Source organism: Rhinatrema bivittatum, chromosome 11 (genome assembly GCF_901001135.1).
Source record: "Rhinatrema bivittatum chromosome 11, aRhiBiv1.1, whole genome shotgun sequence".
Classification (NCBI taxonomy): Eukaryota; Metazoa; Chordata; class Amphibia; order Gymnophiona; family Rhinatrematidae; genus Rhinatrema; species Rhinatrema bivittatum.
In genome coordinates this window covers 77,920,496-77,938,947 of record NC_042625.1, presented here as the reverse complement: position 1 = coordinate 77,938,947, position 18,452 = coordinate 77,920,496, and the positions used below count along the sequence as shown (strand labels likewise).

At 48.6% G+C, this 18,452-nt stretch overlaps 1 protein-coding gene across 1 annotated transcript; it reads right to left on the bottom strand.

Moving 5' to 3' along the window:
• Window positions 1-238: 238 nt before the first annotated feature.
• LOC115073460 (ribonuclease T2-like) lies at window positions 239-11,290 on the bottom strand. The gene is made up of 10 exons (XM_029571891.1): window positions 11,254-11,290; window positions 9,355-9,463; window positions 8,449-8,506; window positions 6,488-6,555; window positions 6,094-6,151; window positions 4,777-4,841; window positions 3,069-3,182; window positions 2,483-2,531; window positions 2,091-2,165; window positions 239-536 (listed from the first exon to the last, which is right to left on the bottom strand). The coding sequence occupies exons 2-10, from the start codon at window positions 9,456-9,458 to the stop codon at window positions 360-362; spliced, it is 768 nt and encodes a 255-aa protein (XP_029427751.1). The 5' UTR covers window positions 9,459-9,463; window positions 11,254-11,290; the 3' UTR covers window positions 239-359.
• Between the last annotated feature and the right edge of the window lie 7,162 nt (window positions 11,291-18,452).

Here is an 18,452-nt window from a genome sequence, read left to right as displayed (position 1 = left end):
CCTGATTATGGGGGAAAGAGGAGCCTGACGGGGTGTGAACTAGCCCCATCTGGCAACAGTCCATAATATTCCTCTCCTCCATCACACGCAGCCCTGGAAGGCAGAACAGTGGCGCGTGCATGCTTGGCTATGTGGGCTCCAAGAGGCTACGTGGGCAGGTGGGAGCGGGACCAGGCAGTGCTTTACCGTAGCCCTCCTAAGTCAACACAGTACTGAAATAAAGGCCCAGCACGCGCTGTATCTCTGCAATCAGCCGTGGTTTATTGTGACCATGCATTCCTTCCGTTGAGAGACATCTCGGCTTTCCAGGATGCTACGTCTAAGCTTCTTACAGGCCACCCGCCTCCGCTGCCTGGCGCTCATGGACAAGGGTCTCGTGGGGTCTTTCTGTTTATGGGAAAGTAATAGATGTTTGCATTCTCTCTGCAGGGTCTGTAGGGGCTGCCGGAGGGGTCTGAAGCTCCTTGGAAGTCTTCACACCCGGCTGAGAAATTCCTATAGAGAGAAATTTTCACCTGTACCAGAACCTCACGGCCCTGGGAGGGCAGAGAGAGTGAGAAAGTGTCAGATGCAAGGAGCAGGGACACGCTGCTGCATACAAAGACCCATTTACAGAAACAGAGAAACGAGGAAGATCTCAAGTGATATATCCCAGATTCCGAGCTGCCAGCCATAATGTGCGACCACCTGGTCCAGCCAGTGCAGCCACAGATCTTCCTCGATCTGTGGTCCTCCCCCTCCCCCTGCCCCTGCCCCTACAGTCCCTTTGTGGCTATCCCAAGCAAACGTAAGCACATGGGATACAAAGGCCCACCCAGCCTGCCCAATATGTTTCTGTTTGAAATGCCACAGACCCCGGGTGATCTTTGGCGTTCCCCTTGTTTCTTTGCACCCGGATCACCTCTGTAACTCTCCTAGGCTTTCTGGGATTCTCTTAGTGGTTTTGCCTCCACATTCTATGCATTCAGTAGCGGCATAGAGGGGGGCTCGGTGAATTTCAGGGTGGGCAAGCACCAAGTGCTTTTCCCTTCAGGCAATGAAAGTAGTTTAGCCGGGGTGGGGAGAGGAAAGTAAGCTCCTTGTCTGGGGGAGGGGCCCTTATCCCACTTCTGGAGCCATCTCTGCATTCGCTCACCCCCCCTTCCTGTAAAGAAATATTTTCTGATGTTACTCTCCTTAGCCTGTTCTCTTTGAGCCCCATCTCATGACCTCTTGTTCAATTCTTTTCATCTGAAAAAGGTTTGCTCCGTGTGTATTATATTTATACCTTGGAGGTATGTGAATGTCTCTATCATATCTCCCCCCCATCTCTCCTCGCCTTTAGAGTGTACATGTTTTAGATTCTTAAGTCTCATCTCAGGGCTTTTGGTGCAGACTCTGCACAGTTTTGCTTGTCCTTCTCCCCATCGCCTCTACTCTGTCAATAGTTCTTCGGCACGTCTGCTGCTGTGTATGCACACGCCTATACACACTTCTACACATGCAAACGCCCACACATGCATAGTAACATAGCAGATGATGGCCGAAAAAGACCGTAGTGACTCAACAGATCTGTCCACATTGCAAAGGATATATCCCAGATTCCGAGCTGCCAGCCATAACGAGTGACCACCTATAGGATTCACTCCTTATCCAAGACAGTTTTTGAGGTCTGCCTCCTTAGTGCTCCACTAAGATCACCTGTTTAGTTCACACCTAGCACTCCTCTCCTCCCATGCCTAAACACAAAGCCGTGAAATATTCCCAGTATGGCTGTTGCCCAAACATCCAGCCTCCTAGGTCCTCATGGCCTTTCCAGACAGTGCCCCATTACCATCAACCTGCTGCACGGACCTAGTCAACATGAGGAGTGCAAAGACCATCAGACGGACCTGGCTACGTGAACGCCTTTATTTTCCAGTTATTACTGTACTTCCAGCTGGCAAACAGGTCCAGTTGCTAATTAATTCTATTGCTGCTGCTGCTACCTATGCACCTAGGCCTACGCACATTCTCATGTATGCACATGCCTACACAGATGTGTAGAAACACCAGCTAAGTAAGCATGCTTCAGAATCTCTATGTAAAGTGATGCAGAGCTAGCCCCTCACCTTCTCATCCATTGCACACTGCAGGTCAGGGGTCACCCTGAAAGCAGACAGCAAGATCCTGGAGAGAGTCTTATACTTTGGAAACAGAAAAAGCCAAGTTATTAGAGGACATCCTTGCCTAACCTTAGAAACACAGGAGAGAAGGTCTCTTGGAGACACTATGGGTATGGGGTTTACATATATTGTTGGGGGGCCATGTCTCTATGGGTTGGGTGTCACAGGGAGAGTACAGGATTAGGGATTTGCGTATATGTTTTGCAATAGGCTTTGGGATTGTGCAACGGGATGCATTACTGTATGTTATAGGATCAGTTACAAATTCCATGGAATATTTCCAGCTGCTAGAACACAAGGGAACCTCGCACATCTGGGGAGACGTGGGGAGTACATACCGGGTAACTGCGGTCACAGGATGGCACAATCCCAGCTCTCTGGAAGGCACTGAAAGTAAATGACATACAGATACAGTACGGCCCTGATAGTTGAGGAGTGATTCATCACAAACATATGAAAGCAGAAAATAAATGGCAGAAAGGATCACAGAGCCATCTAGCCTGTCCAATTTACTTTCTAGTGTAACTCTGTAGATCCCCAGGTCCTTGAATTTTCCTTCACATCTTGTGCTATGTGTTCCCAATTTTACAGACAAAAGATTAAAGGCACAGGTGGGCAGTAAAAACCTCAACTCTCCTCTTTAATGTTATATCCATGGGCAATGTCCTAGTGCTATTTGATATCTTAAAGCGAGAAGGGTGAGACCCTGCCAGTAGTCATATATCTATGGGCATCACCCTGCTGCTGTCTGGTAGCCCAGAGTAGGAAGGATCAGACCTTGCCATTACTACTATGACTGTAAGTAATGGTCTGCTGCTTCCTGGTTGCCCAGAGTGTGAGTGGTCAGACCCTGCCCGCAGTACTATAAACATGGCTAATGCCATGCTGCTTCCTGGTAGTCCAAAGCTGGAGAATTCGCATTACCTGTCCAGGCTGTAGAGGGTGTGGAGTTTTAAGGCTGTCCCAAAATATTTGCTGGTGGAGCTCAGAGTCTCGATGCAGCCAGCACAGCTGCCGTGTTTGTGCCATTCATTCTGCCTGCAGAGAGCAAACTGCATTAAGGATCAACATGTCAGCAGTCCGGATGCACACAGCTCAGTCTGGATCAGAATGGCACAGTCTGGATGAGATTGGTGCAGTTTAATACAGAATAGCACAGACTGGATCACAAGGGCACAGTCTGGATGAGATTGGTGCAGTCTGATACAGAATGGCACAGACTGGATCAGAAGGGCACAGTCTGGATGAGATTGGTGCAGTCTGATACAGAATGGCACAGTCTGGATCAGAAGGGCACAGTCTGGATGAGATTGGTGCAGTCTGATACAGAATGGCACAGTCTGGATGAGATTGGCACAGTCTGGATCAGAAGGGCACAGTCTGGATGAGATTGGTGCAGTCTGATACAGAATGGCACAGTCTGGATGAGATTGGTGCAGTTTAATACAGAATGGCACAGTCTGAATCAGAATGGCACATTCTGGATGAGATTGGTGCAGTTTGATACAGAATGGCACAGTCTGGATCAGAATGGCACAGTCTGGATGAGATTGGTGCAGTTTGATACAGAATGGCACAGTCTGGATCAGAAGGGCACAATCTGGATGAGATTGGTGCAGTCTGATATAGAATGGAACAGTCTGGATCAGAAGGGCACAGTCTGGATGAGATTGGTGCAGTCTGATACAGAATGGCACAGTCTGGATCAGAATGGCACAGTCTGGATGAGATTGGTGCAGTCTGATACAGAATGGCACAGTCTGGATCAGAATGGCACAGTCTGGATGAGATTGGTGCAGTTTAATACAGAATGGCACAGTCTGGATCAGAATGGCACATTCTGGATGAGATTGGTGCAGTTTGATACAGAAAGGCACAGTCTGGATGAGATTGGTGCAGTCTGATACAGAATGGCACAGTCTGGATCAGAATGGCACAGTCTGGATGAGATTGGTGCAGTTTGATACAGAATGGCACAGTCTGGATCAGAAGGGCACAGTCTGGATGAGATTGGTGCAGTCTGATACAGAATGGCACAGTCTGGATGAGATTGGTGCAGTCTGATACAGAATGGCACAGTCTGGATGAGTTTGGTGCAGTTTGATACAGAATGGCACAGTCTGGATCAGAAGGGCACAGTCTGGATGAGATTGGTGCAGTCTGATACAGAATGGCACAGCCTGGATGAGTTTGGTGCAGTTTGATACAGAATGGCACAGTCTGGATGAGAAGGGCACAGTCTGGATGAGATTGGTGCAGTCTGATACAGAATGGCACAGTCTGGTTTGGAATGGCACAGTCTGGATCTCACAGGCACACTGAATGAGTTTGGTGCAGTCTGGATCAGCACAGCTCTGTCTGGTGGATCATAGTTCATTTTTTAATATAATTTGCCTCTTGGTTTTAAGATTTTTGAGTGCCTGATTTGGGCATTTCCAAGTATGAAACCTAATATGACAGTAGATGAGCACTATAAATCCCATCTAGCCTGCCCAATTACTTTCTGCCTCAGTCTTACACTTTAGCTGACCTCTAGCTTTCTCTTTAATTCAGTTAGTATTTTGGTCACCACCACCTGCACCTGGAGGCTTTGGATGTTTCGGCGTAGGAAAGCAAACAGAAAGGTCTTTACCAGAAGAGGAAGCTGGTCTGGTTGATCAAAGATGGCCAGTGCAAAGACAGTTGTGACTCTAGGCCCTGGGGAAAAGCAACCAGGCAGAAAAGGAGGCTGTCACTACACAGGAAGCAGGGCAAAACAAAATGGGCCCCCAAGCCCCTACATTTTCCCCAGGAAATCCCGCCACCCCCAGACAACTGTAGGTGAGAATAAATCCATTTTATAGCAGACCCCCTCCCATAGTGGGAAAGGAGTCCGAGGGAGCTCAGAGCGGGGCTTCCCCTGGGCTGGGTGCCGTGATGGTGCCCCGCTGCTGCTGCTGCTGCTGTGCCAGCACGTGGCACTAAAGGAAGCAGATGCAGGCTCCTCTTAGGCCTGGATATTTGGCGCCTCCAAATCTGGTGCCTGAGGCAGTTGCCCATGTTGCCTCTGCCTAAATCCGGGCCTGGGTCCGGGAGCAGGTGAGCAGGAATCATATCTGGAGGGGGGAAGGGGGGAACACAGTGCTAGCATTTAAGAGATAATGTGTGGCGTGGGGGGTGTCAGGAATTGAGACCAACAAGGTAAATTTACAAAGAAAAGTCTTTTTTTCTTGCTCTCACTAGAATGGAGTTTAGATCTTGGCTCACATTAATTAAAATGTCTATTCTGGCAAATTAGAAAAAAAGGAAAAATCCATGTGAATGATATAAGCTATATTAGAGAGCTGTCAAGAAGCAGGACTCTCTTCATGAGAGGTTTGTTCTGTGCTTTTCACGTGGACGGACTGACAGACATACACAGACAAATACAAAGAAAGACATACAGAGATAGATGGACACAGGGATAGAGAGACGGAGACAGCTGGAAGGACAGAGAAAGGCAGGGCAAAAAGACAGAGATAGGCAGAGGGACGCATGGACATCCAAAGATAGAAGGCTAGATGAACGGACAGACAGAGCAACAGATGGAGGGCCGGCCAGGCATACAGAGACAGATGGACACAGGGATAGAGAGACGGAGACAGCTGGAAGACAGAGAAAGGCAGGGCAAAAAGATAGAGATAGGCAGAGGGACGCATGGACATCCAAAGATAGAAGGCTAGATGAACAGACAGACAGAGCAACAGAAGGAGGGCCAGCCAGGCATACAGAGACGGATGGACACAGGGATAGAGAGACACAGACAGCTGGAAGGACAGAGAAAGGCAGGGCAAAAAGATAGAGATAGGTAAAGGGACGCATGGACATCCAAAGATAGAAGGCTAGATGAACAGACAGACAGACAGACAGAGCAACAGAAGGAGGACCGGCCAGGCATACAGAGACAGATGGATGCATGGCCAGTGCTCACCTGTAGGTCTGAGCGGAAGAGGTGCCAGCAGTTACAGCACTCCCTGACACCACTGGGCCTGGAAGGTGGGGAAAGGTTAATGAAAGCAGTTTTACCATTTGGGGAAAAATGACATTGATATGTTATGAGAGGCGTGTCTGAATGATATCATGAAGCCTGTCAAGTGGTAAGGTTACCATGACAGGCTGAGCCAGGCCTGGTTTTACTCTGCTGCATGCAGGGAGGTGTAGTTCCTGTTTTGGAGCAAAACCAGGCCTGACTCAGCCTGTCCTCGGTGATAAAGAGTCATCTGATATGGTCATGGTATCATCATGTTTGTCGATGACATCATCGTGATGTCACAAAAAGACCTGTCGTGAAGCTAACATCATCACTTTTGCAGACGTCAGTTTACCAGAGGCCGTGAATGATCCAGTCATTAATAGACAAGGGAATCACACAGTTAAACCTTTTCCCCAGGAACTGCAATGAGAAACAAGAAAAACAGATTATAAGGATCTCACTGCTGAGGGAAGGGTAAAGGAATAGGGAGGAGGGGAGAGGTTGGGAGAGGAAGAAACATAGAAGAGAGGATGATGAAGGCTTGAGGGGGGAGGACAGTATGGACTGGGGAAAGAGGGATGAGGACTGAGAGGCAAGGGCAGAGGACAAGGATGGACTTGGGGGAAGGTGAGAGAGAAGGACTGGGGAGAAGAAGAAAGTAGAGATGCTTAGGGAAATGTTTGGGATGAAGGCAAGGAGTGAGAGATTAGACTAGGACTGGTCAGGGGAAGGGCAGAGCACAGGACAGAGAAAAGAAAAAAAAGTAGGGTTATCAACTCAGACTTAAAAAAAAAACAAACCAAAATGCAAACCAACCAACTCCCAGCTCTCTCACGGACCCATCTCCCTCAGTCCTTTCAAACTTTCCCGCTCCCAGATTGCAACTCTCTCAGACTCCACCCCCCTATCTTTTTCTCCGCCCCTACCCATTCAGCAGCCTCTCCCTCGCCATCCTCCACCAGCCCAAGCATCCTCTCTCTCCAGCTCCCCCATGACGTTATTGCGCGTGCACGGGCCCATCATTGTGCCTGGATGGAGGGACCCTGAGCGCAGAGTCAGTGGGTGACCGGAAGAGCCGCTGCGTGTTCGGGAACATCAGTGCACGTGGAGGCTGTTTGCACTGGAGCAGGGATGGTTGCGGTGCTGCCCCCTCCCCATGTGCACACAGGGCCACGTCACTCACACACCACTACGTTTTATGGATAGGGGGGAGACTTCTTTTTCATTTCTGTCGTTCGTTGCTCCTTTGGCTTTTGCTCCAGAAATCTTTGGCGGTATTTACCTCTCGTTGTAACTCATGTTGGTGGTGAATGTCTGCACCTGAAGAGGCTGGCAGCCAGTGAATTGCTGGTTTTAAGGCCCTAATAGTTGTCGGCCTCCAGTTGGAGACCCTAGATAAAGACTGGGTCAGGCGAAGGAAAGAGGCATATCTGGGAACTTTAGTGCTGTGGTCACCCTGAGATTGCTGTCAATTAACAGGGGAAAGGGAGGAATGTGTATCAGATTTCTCTCCTCCATCCTCCCACAATTCACATTCTCTCTCTCTCCCTCCCCCTCCCTTTTTCCCCCACATATGACCCCAGCCAGCGGCGGATTCCCGATGAAGACCGGCCCGGGGATTCGCTGCCCAGGCCAGCCCAGGAGAGACCACGTGACTAGCACGACCGGCCCACCGGAGGATGCCCAATCCACCGATAGGCCAATCCGCCCCTGACCCCAGCACTATTCTTGCCTCCCCCCCCCCCCCCACCCCCACCAACGTGTATTCTCTTACTCTACCCTCAAATGAATCCCAAGACCTAAAATCACAGCTGCAGGCTGAGCTGTGTCTCATCTAGCCCCTGCCCTCCACTTTCTCCCTCCGTACTGCCTGTTGTGTCTGCTCCAGTCTCACCCTTCGCAGACAGTGTAAATAATTCCTCTGCTCCCTTCTCCAGCCCATCCTCTCCTGCTCCTTGCAGGCTTCCTGAGGAAAGGGGAAGTTGGAGCAGATAGTGTAAATAATTCCTCTGCTCCCTTCTCCAGCCCATCCTCTCCTGCTCCTTGCAGGCTTCCTGAGGAAGGGGGAAGTTGGAGCAGATAGTGTAAAGCAGAAAACAGTTGCCCTGCTCCCTCCTGTTCCTTGCAGGCTTCCTGAAGGGGAGGGGTTGGAGCAGTAAACACAGAGGCCCCCAGGTTTCAAGTGTTTCCCCAGAGCCTGGCTATTGATATAAAGTAGGGGAGTGGAGTCTCTGGGTGAAATCCAGAGAGTCCTCAGGTATGGATAAAGGTAAGGGCTGGGTCAGGGAAAGGTTGGGATGCAGGTATTCTCACCACACAGAATGAACCAGGCCAGGATTGCACAAACATCATGCATTTCCAGTCACAAAATCTAGAAAATGAGAATAAAAATCAGACTTTTTTTCATCCATGTAAGGGATTTATGATATTCCACTATCCCTCCACCTCACCTTGGGTCACTGCACAGACTCGACTGAGCGCACCATTAGCCCCCGTTTGGCCGCACGCTTTTGACGCGCCGCCAACCCCCCCCCCCCCCCCCCCCCACCCGAAACTAATAGCACCTGCAACATGCAAATGCATGATGATGAGCCTGTTAGTTGGTCCTGCGCGATCCAGAAAGTAAAATGTGCAGCCAAGCCGCACATTTTACTCTCAGAAATTAACTCCTGCCAAAAGCAGGAATTAATTTCGGCCGGCACCAGGAAAGTGTACAGAAAAGCAGAAAAGAAACTGTTTTTCTGTACACCCTCCGACTTAATAGCATAGCGATATTAAGTCGGAGGCCCAAAAAATAAAAAAATTAAAAAAATCAGCCCATGGCTCACGGGTTGGAAGACGGATGCTCAATTTTGCCGGTGTCCATTTTCTGAATCCGTAGCTGTCAGCGGGTTCAACAACCGGCGCTGGTAAAATTGAGGGTCGGCTGTGAAACCCGCTGACAGCCACCGCTTTTGCCAAAAAGGAGGCGCTAGGGACGCGCTAGTATCCCTAGCCCCTCCTTCTTAGCGCGAGCCATCATTTGCATAGTGAATCGTGCGCCCAGGAGAGTGGCCTGGGTGCGCGTCGGGAGAGCGGGCGCTCGCCTTGGAGCGCCGGCTCTCCCACGCACTTTACTGCATCGGCCCAAGATTGAGATATCCTGGCTTGCCTGGGGTCACTGTTCAGGGAGGGAGAACCCGCCCCATCTGGTTACAAGCTGCAAAGAAATCAACCTACCCCAGCTTCTGCTCTTCTTCTTCATCCCAGAGATCCTTATACAGTGCATCTGAGAACAGCAGGGTACAGCCCCAGAGCAGCAAGAGAGAACAAAGGAATCCCATGCTGACTGCAACACAGGAAGAGGGTGTTACTGGGAGTAAAGGAACAGAGCTAATTTACACCCTAAACACACACCGAGAGAGAGTGTCACCTGGGAGCACAGAGACTGAGCTAATTTACACCCTAAACACCTACAGAGTCACCTGGGAGCATAGAGACAGAACTAAATCACACCCTAAAAACAGATAGAGAGAGTGTCACTCAAGAGCACAAAGTCAAAGCTAACATAAACCCTAAACACAGTCAGAAAGAGAGAGAGAATGTAACCCAAGAGCACAGGGACAGAGCTAACTTACATCCTAAACACCTACAGAGTCACCTGGGAGCATAAGGACAGAACTAAGTCATACCCTAAAGACAGACAGAGAGTATGTCATACATGAGTACAGAGACAAAGTTAACATAAACCCTAAATACAGTCAGAGAGAGAGAGAGAGCGCATGTCACCCAGGAGCACAGGGACAGAGCTAACTTACACCCTACATAATACAAAAGCATATGAAGGGCATGCTAGATGAGACCAATGATCCATCAAGCTCAGCATCCTGTTTCTGATAGCCCAGGCTACCTGGAAGTACCTAGCAAATCCCAATATGAAAGTTTATTTCCTGTTGATCTCCCCTAGAATTTAGAGGCAGAGAAGACCAAAATGTGTCTAGTTAGTAATTATTTATGGACTTGTGCTTTAGAATAGAGGTGTGCAACCCTGGTCCTGGAGTGCCCCAAATGGGTCTAGATTTCAGGACCACCACAATGAATGTGCATGAGACAGCTTTGCATCAAATGGACAAGCATATTCATTGTGGGTATCCTGTACACTAGACCTGTTTGTGATACTAGAGGACCGAAGTTCACTACCCCTGGCTCTAGAAACTTGCCCAAAACCTTTTTTTTTAAATTTGGACTTAACGATATTGTCTGGCAACAGATTCCATAGCTTAACTGGGTATTGACTGAATATTTCCTTAAATTTGTTTTAAATCTGTTACTTGTTAGTTTCAGGAAGTGTCCCCTAGCCCTAGTACTACACAAGTAGGCAACTCCAGACCTCGACTGCCACAAACAGGTTTGGTTTTCAAGACATCCACAATGAATATGCATGAAATAGATTTGCATGCACTGCCTCCATTGTATGCAAATCTATCTCATGCATATTAATTATGAGTATTATGAAATCCCAGCTGGGATGAGAACCCCTGTCCTAAAGCACAGTCAGACAGGGAGAGAAAGTTTCCAGGAGCACAGGGAAAGTGCAAACTTACACCCTAGAGCAGATGTGGCCAACCTCAGTCCTTGAGAGCCACAAACAGAAATGGTTTTCAGAATATCCATGATGAATATGCATGAGACATAGTGCATACAATGGAGGCAGTGCCTCCTGCATATTCATGGAAAATATCCTGAAAACCAGAACTGTTTGTGACTCATGAAGACCTGGGTTGTCCCCCTCTGCCCCTAAAGCACAGACATATACAGAGAGTGTCACCCAGAGCTAAGTTACACCCTAAAACTCAGTGATACACAGAGAGAGCATGTCATCTCGGAGCACAGGGACAGAGTCACCCAAAGCATAGCCTGACAAAATTTTACCTGGGAGCACAGGGACAGATCTAACTTATACCATGAAGCAGTCAGAAGAAGAGAGAAAGTGTTTCCTGGCAGCACAAGGACAGACCGAATTTGCACCCTAATGCACAGTCAAGCCAGAGAGAGTGTCTCCCAAGAGGAGAGTGATAGAGGTAACTTACACCGTACAGCACAATCAGACACCAGGAGAGTCTGTGCAGGCGAGCTCACCTTCGGTGCAGGAGAGATTTTCTGTGTGTGACTCTGCCGGATTCTTTTATGGTTTGAAAAGGGGAAGTGAATTTATTTTGAGTAAACGATACTTGGAACAGATAACAGGAGGGGGACTGAGAACAATTACTAGATTGTATAGTGGTTTTGTCCACTTCCCTCCACTTTGGCGAGGGGTCCAGAATTTGTGTTTTATGAACTAAAAGAAAACTTTCAGCATTAAATGATAGACTCGAAGAACAGGGTTCCCCTCTCATTGTAAGGCACTGAGAGGAGAGGTAATGACTGCGATATCTTCATCTGTGTGCATAACTGTGTCTTTGTGCATTTGTCTGTCTTATGACAGATGTAGGATTGCCAGGTGCCTCCAGATTTTCAGGAAAGGCTGAACCACTTCTGGTTTTACTCCACAGCTTGCATGGACTTGTGGTCTTGCTTTTCTTAGGGATTACAATCCTGTTTTTGGCCTAGAAATCCCTGAAAGAGCCGACCCCTGCCTACCTCGGCAGCTCCATCAGCCCCTAAAACCCAGCCTGCCCGCCTCGCTCATGGTCTCAAGCCCGCCGTGTGACACCGTCCCCCAGAGCTACGCGCCTCACCTGCACCAGGAAAAGGACCTTTGAGGCTCTGGATCATCTGGCCTGCCCCAGACTTCCTAACATTTAGGAAATCGGTTAAAAAACCTGGCTCTTCAAAGCAGCTTTCAGCACCAGCCACCCCTGCACTCATTAACACCACTAGAGAGCTCTAACATCTCGCACTATTTACACCATCACAGACTACCTTTGACCCTCAGAAATTGCACCACTAAACTACCTCCTCCTTGAGCTGCTATTGCTTATGGGGTCTCCCTCTCCCGCTCCCTCCAACGTACCAATGCCGAAACGCCCTCCAGAGCACCCCCAAGTGAAAGCCCAAAACCACAAACCACTGCTATTGACTTTGACATTTAATTGTAACTGCACCCAATTACTGATTTCACTGTTGTAACCACTTTGAACTCTTTTTGTTGGAAAAGCACGTCCTAAATAAACAACGATGATGGTGATGATGATGAAATGGGAACTACAAGTCCCAGTATGTCATAGAATAAAACCAGGATTGGATCAGCTTGTTCGGAAAATCTGGAGTCAATTTGCAAACTCTAGACCAGGCGTAGGCAACCCTGGTCCCAGAGAGCCAGAAACAGGTCTTGTTTTTTCAGGATATCCGTACTGAATATGCATGAGATAGATTTGCATGCATTGCCTGTATTGCAGGCAAATATACCTCATGCAAATTCATCGTGGATATCCTGAAAACCAGCCCTGTTTGTGGCACTCCAGCACCAGAGTTGCCTACGCCTGCCTTAGACCGTCAGTCTCGCTCTGTCTGCCCCGAGGCTCGCTGGCAGGGAGCTCCGCGAAGGACTGAGCTGCTACCCCTAGTTTGGCTGAAGGGACAGAACAGATGAGCAGTTTCCTGGCTGTCCTTGTAGGGCAGGGACTGAGAGCCACGAACAAGGGGAAGAAAGAGACTGGACAGCAACTCCAAGGGAAAGAGAGAGGGGAGGGCATGGCCGGCCTGCTGGTAAATGGAGATCTCTGTTTGTGCCAGGCCAGCCTGTTTGCCCTGACCCTGGCGCAGTTGCTGGGCACGGAACCCTTCTACACCCTCCTGCCGCCGGCTTGCTGCGGCCTATCCCTTCTCAGACTTAGCCCTCTGCCGAATTATTTCTTTCTGAGAAGCTGCATAAAGCTCGCAATTTAGAAACTTTCAGAAGTTTAGTTTCAGGGCCAGCATTTCACTGTTCTGAGAAAGAAACTGAGACGGGGGGGAACCACTTGATTTCAGAAGGGATTGTCCAAGCTGGAGACTTTTACAAATAACTCTGCTTGATGAAAGGCAGAGGGAGCCATGGGTGTCCCGCGGTCACTGCTGTCCTGTGGGAGGGGTTCAGAAGCATCCTGAGGTTACTGCTGTCCTGGGTCTGCGCTGCAGTCACTGCTTCCCTAGAGCATCCTGTGGTCACTGATCACTGCCCTCCCGGGGCAGGGTCTGTGCTATTCTCACTGCTGTCCTGGGCTTGATGGGGGGGGGGGGGGGGGGGGTGTCTGTGCAGCTGTCTTCCTGTGGTCCATGCTCTCCCCGCTATGATGGATCTGTGCTACTCTGGGTATCACATCCTCTTCTGGGGATAAATTTAGAAAATAATGTGCCTTGCTAGCGCTGTGTTTTCCTGACAGCCAGAGACTGAGCTGGTCCTGAATCTGCCCCCTTTGCCTGCACAGAGATGTACTCCTTGCTTTTCTTAGGGAAATAAAATCTGTTAAAGACCACCAAGCTCTCCTGTGGTGGCATCAGTCATGATGCATACTTAGCTCTCCCTTTAGGAAAGAATTAGAAAGATATACATCTCAACAGATATTCACATGTAAATCAATATATATGGTGTCTGTAAATTAAAAAAAGAAAACATGGTCATTTTTAGATCTTTATGTAGAAAATGTAATCCAGAGAGGCAGTGCTTGAGCAAAGCACATGGTCCAGTGCCCAGTGGTCAGTGAAGTAGGTATCCACTGAAGCACCTGATGCTGAGAAACAGTGTCTGCTCCAGGTGGGAACGCAGCAGTCCAAGGACAGCATCCTACTTTCTAAGGGTGTCTCTCTGATCCTCACCACCTCCTAGATGGACATTACAGAGAGAACTGGGAGAACATTGATCCTCTGCAAAGTAGAAAAAGCAGAATTACATGGCCATGCAGACAATGTGGTAAAAACCTGGCATTTGGTCGGGATGGACTGAGTTGCTGTGCTTGGACTTTCGCTCTGTTGTTGAAAGTGGGAAGGCACAGGTGAGTGCATACCTTGGTGCTGCTTCTCGCTTCTCCGTGTCTCGGATTTGTAACATACTGTGCCCTAGAGGCAAGAGAAGGGAAACGAGGAAAGAGCCATGCAAGAGGCAGGATCCTTCATACAGTTAAAAAAAAATCTGACAGCAGAAAACTAAGACATGAAGTATATAGTCTGGGGGAAAAAAAGGGGTGAGGCACCAGGGTAAATCAAATAGCACAAGAGGAAGTAACGGTATGCAAATAATCAAGGGGCGGGGACTTACAGATGCAACACATTTTACCCTTAACTAATTAACCAGGACACAACTCAAACAAGTAATCTACAAGGCCCAGACCCCGACGGTCTGTGACTCATATAGGATGTGAGCTTGCTGGGCAGACTAGATGGGCAATTGAGTCCTTTTCTGCTGTCATGTTCTTGGTTTTCTATATGGCTTCTATGTATTTTCACAGATGCTACGTTGCGGATTAGTGCAAAGATTTTCCACGTCCAGCAGGAATCAGATGAAGAACCGAGTCCTGGAGAAGCAGAAAATCTTCCAGGTGAGCTTCCAGTCGTGGCTCCGGCATCCAGACACTGGTGTCGCAGCCCTGGGGCAAAGGGAAGGGAGCCTCATCCCCCCACCAGTTCAGAGGCATCTCTCTCCATTATGGTGCAGGGAATGAGCTCGTAGTACTGCTGTGGACTGGCATACGTAGGAATCTGAATTCAGTTTCTGGCTCAGGTCTTCTGTTCCCTGGGGACTGCCGGAGCTGGGGATGCTGCGGAGGTACTGCTCACGTTCCTTAGGGGAAGGAGGAAGACCTAGTCATTTCACAATGGTGATGCCTCGTGGACAAATTTAGGGCTCGTGGACCAAAGTACCTGGTTCTGAATGAGATGGAGTCCCCGAGGAGCAGGAGAGAATCTTCCAGATCACCCCCCCTCCCCAAATAAAAGGAGAGTTATAAGCTGTTGTCCATGTTCACTGGGGGGTAGGACAAGAGATAATAAGCCTAAACGGCAGCTGGGGAGGTTTAGGATGGACATCAGACAGAATTTCCAACTATAAGGATAGTTAAGGCGATGTTCTGTCACTGGAGGATTTTAAGAGGCCAGAGAGACTTCTGGCTGAGATGGCTCAGGTACAGTGGAGGTAGGGGATTGGGGTAGATTAGGTGCCTCTTCAGCTCCTGTTCTTCCCTGCCTGTAGTTTTTTTAAAATGTGTTCATGGACCTTATGACTGTGAATATTATCACCCAGTGACCCTCTCCCATCAGTATCTCCAGTCTCTCTCCCTCACCCCCTTTAAAGCAAGGACTGAGGAGTTACTGAGCAAGCCTCAGATCAGGTTTCCTGCTGAGTGATTCCCAGTTTACAGGCAAAACTCCTTCCCCTTGTCTGATGACACCCAAGCCAGCCTGAATGTCCTTCTCTTACGTCACCAGTCCATCTAGGATGGAGCACAGCCTTCTGCTTGGCAGCCACAGTCACTCTGCAGTGCCTGTAGCGTTACTGTAGAAGTAGTGACCGCAGAACGTGAAGCTGTGCCTACCCTGGTTTTATTCTCGCGGCAGGAAAACAACTGCTTACCAGTGCACCTGAAAGGGGGGGGATGCCCTTCTTTACCGGCTCACCATGACCCCATCACCATTTTCGGTAGGAAAGCTTCGCTGTTGCTGCCATTCATAGACACATATCACTCAGGTCCAATACCACAGCATAATGCCCAGAGATGTCTTGGCTTTGCTTTTATCCACCTCTCCTCTCTGGAAGAAGGGGGGAGGGGCTTTTACTGCCTCTCCCCTCCCCCCCCCCCTTTTTTTTTCATCACAATTAGAAAGGCAAATAAAATTGGCAACATAATGATACCAAGAGATTTCAATTCCTCCAGTACTGATTGGGTAAATTTGTGATCAGAACATGCTAAGGAGGCAAAGTTTCTGGATGGCCATAAACGACTACGTCATGAAGCTGAGAAATAAAATAATTTCTATTAATTAAAATCATATATATTTTTAAAAAATTGCCCAAGCACCAATAAAATATTTAAAAACAGCACATATATCAGATAACACCCATAAGGATAAAAAAAAAAAGCCTCTGCTGTCCGTACCTTGGAACTCTTGATTTCCAGTTACCCTGAGATTGTCGAGGGTTAGGGGGTTGCCTAAATTTTATCCTGCATACTCGCATGTCCATTCTCTCTCATACATACACTGTCATATACACACACATACATGCACACTCACAACCTCTCCCTCTCACAGAGGCTCTAAGATCCTTTCTCTTCCCCCACCCTCCACACACAAGCTCTTACTCCCCTGGATTCTCTCATACACACACACGCTCTCACTCTTACTAGCTCCCTCACACACACACTGACCCCCCCCCCCCAGGCAGGCACCAATTCATTCTCACACACACACTGACCCCCAGGCAGGCTCCCATTCATTCTCACACCACTCTCCTCCTACCACCCAGGCAGGCTCCCAGTCATTCTCACACACACACACACACACCTACGCAGACACCCATTCTCACACAGGCAGACCCCAGGAAGGCACCCATTCATTCTCATACACAGACACACACCCAGGCAGACTCCCATTCATACACATGCACACACTGAAGGCAGAACCCCTCTCTTTCTTTTACCAGCATCTTCGTAGTCTCTCTCGTTCCTCTGCTGTCACTGTCACTTCTGCCACATGGCTATTGGGGAGGCGCCGATAGCTGCTACTGGCACTGAAGACCGTTCTGCTGCCTCCTCTGTGCAAGCCCTGCAGTATTAAAAATTTGCAGGCTTCCAGTTCCTCCATGCTGATCTCGTACATTGCGAGATTGGCATAGAGAAAGTGCTACTTTTGCACATTCCCAAAGATAACATATGCCATTCACTAAAAATTAAATTTATTTATTTTTTTACCTTTGCTGTCTGATCTTAGATTTCTAAAGGTTGGTCACAGACTTTTTTTTCCATCTTCCCTATCTTGTTTTTATGCCAATTCCTTTTACAGGGTCTTTTTTTCTGTTTCTTCTCTCTCTATCTGTCATCTTCCCTTCTTCCCTCAAACACACATACAGGCTCTCATTCTCACATGCTGTCTCTTACACACATACACACACACACACACACACACACACACACACACACAAGCTCTCACACTCACATGCTGTCTCATGCACACATAGCTCTCACTCTCACATGCTCTCCTCTTACATACACTCTCTCTTTCACATGCTGTCTCACTCAAACACACAAACTCTCACTGTCACATGCTGTCTCTCTCACACACACACAGGCTCTCACATGCTGTCTCTCCAAACATTCAGGTTCTCATTCCCACACACAGTCTCTCTATTCAATCTCACACACACACACAATCTCTCAGCTCATTCTCATACACACATACACTCTACAGGACCTCAGCCTCTCTCTCTCGCCTCTGGGCTTCCTCTTCTTGGGCTGCCGCGAGGTGAGATCTGCGGCAGCCCTGCCACAAACATGGCTCCTCTTCAGCATACTGAAGAGGAGCAGCGTTTGGACATGACCTTTTTCTTCGGGCCGTGGTGGGATGAACTTCACCATGGCCCCGCCCATCTTCCTGCTGTGCACGTCGGCACAGCATAGCAGCAATAATTCCCTGCTCAGCCACTGGTGAGATGAGGTCCGCCAGCAACTATATGGGCCTCTCTATCGGCCATCAACGCACCCACCTGCTCCTCCCTGGGTACACCACTGCGGGTGCGGTACATGACTAATGAAATGCTGCCCGCCAACTTTTTAAAAATAATAACACTGCCGTGCCCATAGCATTAACCTTTTTCTTTTTTTTTACTTACATCCTGCGCGGCGACAGGGCAAAGCTGCAAGGCAAGAGGACACGACAGTCGCACCTTAGCTTCAGCCCTGCCCATGCTCAGTGAAGCTGTGAAGCACGAGGCAGTGATGAGGGACGCTCATGCTGCTTTTTTTAAATGTGCCAGCCGCTCTGGTAACGAGAAGCATTGGGATGAGGCAGATGGTGCAGGGGCATTTTTTGCCGCCTGAAGTGGCCGCCTCACCCTGCCTCATTATAGAACCGCCCTGATTCCATGCATTAAAGAAGGTCAGTGGAAGACTAGACAACTACCAGCATGGTTAAATGGTGGCGTGAAAGAGTCAGTTAAAGCCAAAAAGCCATCCTTCAGAAAATGGAAAGCAGATCCAAATGAGGAACTTAGGAAAGAGCATAAGCACTGGCAAGTTAGAAGTAAAACATTAATAAGGTAAGCCAAGACAGAATTTGAAAAGAAACATAGAAACATGATGATAGAGAAAGACCTGAGAGGCAAAAACTAATAAAAACCTTTTCAAGTGCACTTGAAGCAAGAAGTTTAT

Excerpts from the sequence above, each read along its gene's own strand:
- LOC115073460 (XM_029571891.1), bottom strand. The coding sequence starts at position 9,458 with ATGGGATTCCTTTGTTCTCTCTTGCTGCTCTGGGGCTGTACCCTGCTG. Across the intron at positions 6,152-6,487 it reads TGGATCATTCACGGCCTCTG|GCCCAGTGGTGTCAGGGAGT; the intron begins GTAAACTGACGT and ends CCCACCTTCCAG. Across the intron at positions 4,842-6,093 it reads TCTTCCGCTCAGACCTACAG|GGCCTAGAGTCACAACTGTC; the intron begins GTGAGCACTGGC and ends GCTTTTCCCCAG.